General features: G+C 40.6%; 1 protein-coding gene across 1 annotated transcript in view; it reads left to right on the plus strand.

Moving 5' to 3' along the window:
• The window catches only part of LOC122803824 (serine palmitoyltransferase 2-like), a 581,324-nt gene extending 571,226 nt beyond the window's left edge, over positions 1–10,098 (plus strand). Inside the window, exon 8 of the mRNA XM_044073509.1 lies at positions 9,768–10,098. Coding sequence (XP_043929444.1) covers positions 9,768–10,098 — 331 coding nt within the window. The remainder of the gene's footprint in view (positions 1–9,767) is intronic.
• The last annotated feature ends 234 nt before the right edge of the window (positions 10,099–10,332 follow it).

The raw sequence follows: 10,332 nt of genomic DNA on the forward strand, positions 1-10,332 counted from the left end.
TCACCAAATGTATGGCAGCGGTTACGGCTCACCTGAGACGTCAAGGATTCCAGGTGTTTCCATATCTAGACGACTGGCTCCTCACTGCCACCACCAGGCATCAACTTCTCCAAGCCAGAGATTACACCATTCACATTTGCAGAGGGCTAGGGATTTCTATAAATTTCAAAAAATCTGCCTTGTCGCCCTGTCAATCTATTACCTTTATAGGCGCAAAATTGGACACCGTACAACTTTCAGCAAAGTTAACAGACCAAAGGATCTTGGATATTCAAAACCACATCCATGTGATTCTTCAGAGCGACAAAATTCTGGCCAGGTTTGCCCTGAAAGTATTGGGTCTTATGGTGGCCACCATAACACTTCTTCCCCTTGCCCGCTTTTACATGCATCTCCTACAATGGATGCTGTTCGCCCAATGGTCCTTTCAACGACTTCCCATGCGTCACAGGATCATAATAACTCCAATTTGCAAAAGGCATCTGACCTGGTGGATACAGACCCTTTGTTCCTCTCGCCCCGGTCGCCACGGTTACATCGGACGCCTCCCTGATCGGGTGGGGGTGGGGGGGCATTATCAGGGCAGGATGGTCCATGGCACTTGGCAACCTTTTGAATGCCACCTGCACATAAATGTCCTGGAGATGAGAGCAGTGCTTTTAATGTTGCAAGCCCTCCACGACTCTCTTCCCCTGGGAACTATTGCAGTCCAAACGGACAATATGTCCGTAGTGTGGTATATCAACAAGCAGGGCGGAACCAAGTCCTATCCACTGTGTCGAGAGGCACTCAGACTTTGGCAGTGGGCAATCTCTTCTCAGCGGTTTCTGATAGCAACGCATATCCCCGGGAAATCCAACATCATAGCGGACAGGTTGAGCAGAGCTATTCTCATGCCTCATGAGTGGTCTCTCAAACAATCTGTGACCGAAGAGATTTTTCAGAAGTGGGGCCTTCCTTGCTGCGATCTTTTTGCTACGCCTCAAAACAGCAAATGCCCGACTTCTTCTCTCTCTTCCCCCTTCCAGGCCATCCCCCCAGAGACACTCTAATCCAAGATTGGCCCCTGGGACTTCTCTATGCCTTTCCTCCTTTTCCTCTAATACCACAAGTAATTCAGAAAGCAACCGCCTTGAGAGCCAAGATGATTCTCATTGCCCCTTATTGGCCTCGACAGATATGGTTTCCGTTCCTACATTGTTATCTTTTGGTACAGCCATGGCAACTGGACCCGGTTCCAGATCTTCTGACCCACCAGTCGGGGCAGCTGCACCAATCCATACCTTCTCTCAACCTCACTGCTTGGTTGCTCCACTTCTATCCGTAGCCAGGCTTCCTATGATTTCTAATCCCGTTTGGGATATCATAGCAGCTTCCCTTAAATCTTCCACCAGAAGGATTTACACTAGTAAATGGCAACGTTTCTCCTTCTGGGCAAAAGCTAGGAACATAGATCCCTTTACTGCTCTGATTCATTCGGTCTTGGACTTCCTAGCTGAGATTTTTCATTCAGGATCTTCTTCCTCCACAGTAAAAATTCAGTTGGCAGCCATTTCAAATTTTCATATCGGCTTGTTGGACCACAACATCATGTCACATAAACTTTGCAAGGCATTCCTTAGAGGTATATTTTTGCTTAAACCACCGATTAGAGACCCCCCACCACAGTGGGATCTAAATTTAATTTTAACATCCTTGATTCTTCTCCCTTTCGAACCTGTGGCTTACCTGTTCATTGAAATTTCTTTCTTGGAAGACACTCTTTCTAGTCGCCATTACTTCTGCCAGGAGAGTATCTGAGCTTCATGCCCTCTGCATTCGTCCTCCATACTTAATATTCCACAAAGACAGAGTTTCTCTAAGGACTAATCCGTCTTTCTTACCCAAAGTGGCATCGCAGACTAACTTAAATCAATCTATTGATCTTCCAGTTCTTTTCCCAAATTATTCTGATAGAGCGGAACAAAAACTACATTATCTCGATGTTCACCGCCAACTCAGATATTATCTGGACAGAACCAAACAATTTAGGAAATCTGATCAACTGTTTTTATCCTATGCAGAGAACCCTATCTAGGTGGCTGTCTTCTGTGATTACATGCATTTATCAACTCAGAGGTAAACAGTTGATTTCTAGGCCAAAAGCCCATTCCACTAGAGCACTAGCTACATCTACAGCTTTTCAGGCTAGACTTCCAATAGACACTATTTGTGCAGCAGCCACATGGGCCTCTCCTCATACCTTTGTTTCGCATTACAAATTAGACTTGGCCTCCAGGTACAGAGCAAATTTTGGTTCCACCGTTCTCAAGAGTCTGTTCCATTGAGCCACCCAGGATAAAGGTGCTAGGGACGCGGTCCCATCCAGCAAGAATGAAGGCGAGATTGACAACTTAACATTGAGAAGTTATGTACCTACCATAACGTTCCATGTTAGTTGTCTTCTCTCGCCTTCTTTCTTGCGTCCCGCCCACCATCCCCCTAGCCTGATCAGACTGAGAAGATTGTTCTTCTTCCTTGAAGAGTCTTGATCCAATTTTTCCAGTTAATCAGCTTACTAGTGTCACTAGATCAGGTTGGTCCTTTTTGGGGGATTATTACCTCTTCCTCCTCCTCTCCAGTTGGAGGAATATATTGTATAATTTTTCCTTAGCTACCAAACGAGATCTGGGTAGTTATCGCCTTGTATCATGGGATATAGGGTTGCCTCGAGCCGGTAAAATTAGCTCTCGAGCTTTAGTAAGTGGCCGAGTCTGAGCCGAGGATCGGCTCCGAACCCATCCAGCAAGAAAGAAGGCGAGAGAAGACAACTAACATGGAACGTTATGGTAGGTACATAACTTCTCATTTTAGTCTATCTTGACATTTTAATTAATGAGGACCCAGTCAAGATCCTGAGCTGTTTTGTGGCCCGGTGTAATTTTGACAGTGCTGACAGTATTGCTGGAACTTCTTAGGTTCATAGATTCTTACTGAGTTTGTGGCCATTGAGATAACTAAGACGGTCATCCACATCACTCAGTACTGTAAGAGACTAACTTTCCCCTTTTAACGCATTCCTAGAAGAGTGTAGTCATTGGGGAAAGCAGGGTTCCTGTGTGTCCTGGAAGAGCATACTTGTCTTTACAGGAGACATCCATATATTCCAGAAATGAGTATATTTGTTAGTATTTTTAAAGCCTAATTTTTGAAATTGTGGTACAAATATATACCTAAAACTAAGCGCACATAGTGAAGTGGTCAGCACAGGATGTACAGCACTAGAGTTGGAGAGTATTTGTAAAAAGTTAGAAACAAATAGGTATTTTACATGTATACAGTAAAAATGCAAACACAGAGGTGGGATACTGTAATGGTGGGGTGGTATATGCAAGCAGTGGATAATGTGTAAAAAAATTAATTTACAATATGGTGAGTAATATAAAAACATTCTGAGATTTAAATGATTGGTAAAGCAGTTATGTCTAAGAGCAGTGTTTTCATACCTCTATTAATTTCATAAAAGCTGTGTGGCCTACAGGTTAACAAATGGTTCCCTGTTATGAAAAGTATTAAGGCACACACTGTTGCCAGTGATATTTGACAGTCTAACACATTTTTTTCATGTGCTACCTCATCCTTTATGTCATAGGAAAGTGCTCTTGCGGGTGAACATGGATATCTTAGTTTTGTTTTGCATGCTTATAGAGATGCAACCATTTACTGGCCATAACAGCAATATTTTTTGGAAAATAACAGTTTTTCTTTTGTAAGTCTGCTGTATAAAATCAGCACCTGCAGACATGCATTTGATATTAACACCCATGCATAGCCCATTTTTACCAAAGAACTTTTCATGTTTTACATTTTCTGTTAATCCCGTTATTTAGCAGATATTGCCAATCTTATGAAGTGTGTTTTCAGCACATGATTTTAGAGAAAAGCTCTCAAGAAACCAGTGGTTACCTGATTTTAGAGGATTTCAGGAAGCAAAAGGATTAATTAGCTTTCTGCTGTTTAGGATTAAATGAACAAAGTAGATTTTCCCTACATGTCCCAGGTGAAAATTTGATATCCCCTGTCGAGTCATCCAGACTGGTTCTGCATGTTAGGAAAATATCTGCTTGATATGCAGTACAGACCTATTGCAGAAACTGGGGATATGTTGGGTTTAAGTACCTGTCACTCCATCTGCTGGTGGTGACCTGACAGTATGAGTTTAGATCTCTTAAGTGGGTGTTTGCTTTTGCACTGGATTTGTGTAAGTGAAGGAGATTGATTGCTGGATCATTCTTGCGCATAGAAGGTAAAGCATAGATTACCCTTTAGGAAGCTTGTGTGACACTTGCCTGTATTCACTTAAAAATCTGAAAGGAATGCAGGAAATTTCTGTGCCTCTTGCTAGGAGCCAGTCACTGCCAGCTCTAGACTCTGCCATTTGGTCTCACCTCAGATGACAAGGTGTTCACAAAATGCATGTCTATGGTAGTGGCAAGCCAGATGCTGGAGAAAGTAAAACCTTTCCCTTATATATGGATGTTTTATATTTGCCTACCCTAACAAAAATCAGTTTATTGTCAGGGAAGGGGCTCTCTTCTAAGCCTTTTTCAGTCCTCTGGAATCCGTGAACACTGCAATCCCATATGGAGCCTCACATTCATCTATGCACATTGGAAACCTTTTATGCAAGGCATTCCTTCCCAGTGTTAGATGGTGATCTCAGAATTGGTACATATAAGTTTAGGGAAGGAAAGCTTGACCCTCTTGAAAAAATAAGGTTAATGGAGAAGAGCAGTGTTCGAGATCTGCATTTCATCCTATATTTTCCCTTTTTTTTTTTATTCAGGACTCAAAATTGTGAGATCCGATGTTTCAGTAGGGAGCCAGATAAATAGGTTCATAGGTTGGTACTAGGCTATCGGCCCTAGGGCCTATACAAGCCTAGCCATAACAATTCCCTGGCTATTTCTTCCCACAGTATTTACTTCCCTGGACCCCTGTCTAGCAGGGTGAATGACTTGATCACCCGGGGTGAAATGGCACAAGAGACTAGCACTGTCTGTGAAGAATGCTTTTACACTATACAGAATTCCTAGTGGGAGGTTAGATTTTGTACTGTCTCTGTGTATAAATATTGAATGTAAACTGGTTATGTAGAGTTACAGTGAGTAGGCTGGTTATGTAGACTTTCCCAAGGCATGTGGAATTGACTGTAGAGAGAGTAGATGGAGAAGGGAAGAGGTATAGTATTGTGTTGTGTGTATGGATTATTGGAAAAATTATAGCAAGGGGTAACTTGGGAGAGAAGGTTTTTTTTTTTTTTTTTTTTTTTATAACTTTCAGGAATTAGCCCCATGAGCCTTGATTCAAAAGAATGAAAGGAAGGCTGATGTAGGTGTGTAGAGTATGAGTGGAAAAGTACTAAAGATAGCAGATAGCTTTATTCCATTGTACAGACTTAAGTCTGTTACTGAGAAGTATCAAACAACTGGACAACACTAAGAGACCAGGACTTTGCTTGTGATACAGTGTCAAAAGTTTTGGAGAGGTCAAAGAATGTTGCGCTACCAAGTTTTTCAGAGTGTAATTCACCTCCCATTTATTAAATTAGGTTAAGAATGACTGTTCTGTTTAATTTATAATTCTTTCTGAATGAATGTGAATCTAATATGCCCATTGTCTGGTGTCATTAGAACATTTATTTGCAAGTTATGATTGTTTTTTCTGTACAGCTTATTGTTACCTGGGCAGTGACTGAAATTAATCCTTTGGAACAATGCATTACCTGGATTAACAAATCATAAAAATAAGATATGATGTTGTCTTTTCCTTCCTTCTCGACCTTTGAGTATTTGGATCCAACTGATGTGGTAGACAGGAATTTAGAATCTTCATGCTCTGAAGCTCCACTTCCTCTCCTACAGTGCCCTGCCTGTCTGAGGCTCCTCAGATCTTGTTTGCAGTTTCAGTGACAGATGTGCCTGAAAAGGGTCACCAGAGATGAGTCTAAAATTTTCCTATATTTGGCTCCTTTCAGCCATCCTCCTTTCCTTTTTGTTGTTTTTCAGGTAGATAGTTCGGGGTTGTCTTTCTTGGTGAATTATTTCCTATTTCTTTGAAAACATTGTGCTCTGCCCTTTTGAGAGGTTTTCTTTTCTGCCCTTTTCTCCTAGTGTATGTATGTATCTATGTGCTTGTGTGTGTGTTTTTGTGTCTGTATGTGTTGTGTATAATATATATATATATATATATATATATATATATATATATATATATATATATATATATATATATATATAGAGAGAGAGAGAGAGAGATCATATACATATATAATATATATATATATATATATATATATATATATATATATATATATATATATACACACACACACACACACACACACACAAATTATTTTCTCTTTCAGGGTTTTTTCATTACCTGCTACTTGGAGCTTATTGTAATTTATTCTGGTCTCTGTACTGTTTTATTAATCGGATGATGGTAGTGCTTATTGTTGACTGAACTGTCCCTGTGGATAAAACATTGGGATTTAGGAAATGCGTGGGGTGTGGGTAAACCTGGGAAATCTGAAATGCTAGTGGACAATGTAAGCAGGAGCATCTTGATGAGTCATGGGTGGTCCCTCAATTCAATAGTGGCAACTGGAAGTTTTTGTCTCTGGGGACAGCCGTGCTATGATCTCTTTATGAAAGTCTTCAACATCAAATGCAGCATCTTATTTGCACTGATTTCCCAAGAGGGACACTTTCCAGGGAATACTATTCTAGATCTTTGCCCCCCCCCCTCCCCAGGTATCCTGTATACTTGTCCCGCAACACCTTTGATCATCAGGTTTCTATAGAAGGCCACCCATTGCAGAATGACAGTGATCATCATTGCCCTCTTCTAGCCCAGACAGTTTTTCTTTTCCTGTGGCCTCATCTTCTTCAGCTGCATTGGGCTCTGGACCCATTTCCATGTTTGATCTCTCACCTGTCGTCTCAACTTCACCCAAATCTGGAATCCCTTAAACAGACTTTTTTTCCCTCTGGTTCAGATGATGACCAGACATCTCAGGCTTTCTGAATGAGTGCTTCATAGTCTTTCCTCATTCCAAAAAACATCTACTAGGAAAGCAAAAATGATAGTAAATATAAACATTCTATCTGGATTGCTTCCAAGGGATTGGATCTTTTTTCTGCTCCAGTTCAGACAGTTTTGGATTTTCTTTTTGGACTGTTTCATTCAGGACTTCGCTGCCATCTGAACCTTAATAGTAGAATAACTATCTCTAATGTTCACATATGTCAAGATCATACTCCTATTGAGTCTTCAAAATTCTCTATAAAGCATTCCTGAAAGGCACCTTTTTATTTTTATCTCCAGTAAGAGATCTGGCTGCTATTTGGTATCTTCCTTTCCTCCTTCAGACCTTGATAAAATCTCCATTTGAGTCAGCAACTATTGTGGTCCTCAAGTTTTTGTCCTGAAACCTTTGTCATGGTGATTACTGCAGCCTGAAGGATTTTTCTTAAATTACAGGCCTTATCCTACTGCCCTTTATGATGGCCTCTCAACCCTGGGCCAGTAATCAAGGCGCTTCAATCCTCACCACTGACACCAGTGAGAGACAGCTACTAAATCAGGAATGGATTTACACAGTATTTTAAGATGCAGCTCTCTGCATCAAGCATAATTTCTCCCAAAAGTACTCAAGGAGCATGATCAAGACCTGGGACTGGACTCTTTCTCTCCAGATCCCAAACAAGAATCTCTTTGGAACACTGTGCCCTAGTTCCAAGTAGCTGACATACCCACACCTGACATACCCACACCTGGTATTTGATTTTCTCACACAAACTCCTGGGAAAGCCTGGTACACATTTACTAGTTGTACCCCTTCTGCCCAGTCTATAAGGTAACCACCCTGCCACCAGGCAACCACTCACAGGCTGTTACAAAGGTATCCAAATATACTGAGTAAAATAAATACTAATATAAATGGTAGAGTGTAACCGAAGCAGCAAGGCTTTTTGGAGTGGCCACTCTGTCACTAAAATAAGTCCAAGTACTCTCAAAATGTTAAAAGTATTTTCTAAAAGACCACCCACAATGAAAGGTATAAAAATATTTTATAGTAAATAATAAAATAGAAAACATGAGAATACTAAATATCTAAGTACAGTAAACACCAGAGTTTCAATCACAGGAGAAACATAACACAGTTGGACAGATTCACACAGATGCAGAAAAACAATACTTAACATAATGTCACTGCATTTTCCGACTGTCTAAAGAATACTGTTCCGTAGCTAACTTAATACAGCAAGGCACGATTAGGATACTGAGATGCTTACTTCCACAAGGCAAGGTGATGAGCTTCAAACTAAACTGTACTAACTCAACTGACTCTGATAACTGATGTAGATTTTTTATACATCAGTTTCCAAAGAAAACAAACTGCTGTGAGAGTTCCATCCTCTTATGCAATGACATTGCATTTGATCACCTGACTCTGGTACAATACACACTTAGAGCTTTGCTAAGATCTCTTGAAGTATCTGAAAGCTGTAGCATAATTTCAAAAGCTTCTGCTCTTCCCTTCCAAAATTCTTTGTTTAAACATAAACATTTTATCAGTTCTAATGACACTTTTGATTTATTTTAACATAAGCATCTGTATAAGTCAGTGTGAGAGTCAAATGACACAAAATTATTTACAAAACTCCAGCTAACTATGCTGGCATATGTTACACATGCACTGCCTTATTATTCCTGGCACAGATGGTAATACCTCACATCATCACACCCTCCACACCTTATCTTTCCTTCAGGACTAATCCATCCTTTCTTCCTAAAGTAACCTTGGAGTCTGCCTTGAACCAGTCCCTTGAGTTGCCTTTTTTTTTCCACAGTTCAGTAACAAAGGAGAGTACATGCTTCATTGTACTGATGATAAATATGTTAGGAAATCTGACCAAATTTGTGTCCTTTTCTAAGACAAAACAATGACTATCTGTTTCAAAAGTAACTTTGTCTAGATGGATATCTGATTGTATTTCCTTTGTGTATTCCTCAAGAGGTATTCCCTTGCCTTTTAGACCTAAGGCTGATCTACCAGGGCAGTTGCTACCTCTATAGCTTTTTGATCACAGTTGTTTGGATGACAGTTGTGCAGTGGCCACATGGGTTTCTACTCCTACATTCATCACTCATGAAAAGTTGGATATGCAGTCTCAATTCATATCAGCTTAGGCTCCACCATACTGCAAAATGTTCTCTAATAGGGCCACCCAGTTGAATGGCTGTAGACGTTTCTCAAAGGTCGAGGCAGACGGAAGAGACATTGGATATGATATGATATGATAGTTATATACTTAACTAACCATAACGTTGGATCTGAGTTGTCTTTTTCTGTCTGTCTTAACCACCCTTCCCGCCTTCTCCCTTCCAGGTTATCATTTACTTCTCTTCAGGGCTCGAGGTAGATCTAGCAGACCATCACGAGGTCTGATCATAGAACCATTGTTAGTTGTCTCCCTTAATGCGTATTATCAGATTGTAATACCAAAGTTCTTCTGTATAAGCAAAGTTGTGATTATTCTAGGTAAATCTGATCTAGGAGCTTTGGAAAGGAGGTGAAGATTCAAAGGTTGCCAGCTGTCAGATCTGAATACCCAAAGGTTGAGATGGACAGAAGGCAACACGGATCTAGCATTTTGGTAAGTACATAACTTTAGAATTTATCATTCCTTTGGGTTTAACGTTGTTCTTTCTTCTACCAGTATGGAGGGATCCATTGTACGCTTACCTGAGGTGATTGCACTGAAAAACAAGTACAAAGCATACCTTTATTTGGATGAAGCACACAGCATTGGCGCTTTAGGGCCAACTGGTCGAGGTGTGGTAGAATACTTTGGAATCAATCCGCAAGATATTGATGTCTTGATGGGAACCTTTACAAAGAGTTTTGGGGCAGCCGGAGGCTACATCGCTGGCAAGAAGGTAAGAGAGCAAATTTTAGGTACTCACTTGCATGCTGTGTTTCAGTCAGAGATATTTCAGCTGATTATCATTAGAGGAAAAGAAGGGAAAGGAGGCACAGAGTCCAAATAGTGCTTCTCTGGACAGTGAGAGCAACGCCAGTGTGTACACACAATAAAGGATTCTGATGGAACTTAAAAGAGGGCATATGGGTTGAAGCCAGATGGAGCTTACCTTTACGGTTTAACATAACTGAGGTAGGAAGGTAGCGGGAGACTTGTTACCACCTGACATTTTAATCAGACATTAAGAAGGTAATATACTTAAACACTACTTGACAGATGAAAGTAATTCCTCACCATTGTG

The sequence above is a fragment of the Protopterus annectens genome, chromosome 6.part0 (genome assembly GCF_019279795.1).
Source record: "Protopterus annectens isolate FY-2018-M chromosome 6.part0, PAN1.0, whole genome shotgun sequence".
Classification (NCBI taxonomy): Eukaryota; Metazoa; Chordata; order Ceratodontiformes; family Protopteridae; genus Protopterus; species Protopterus annectens.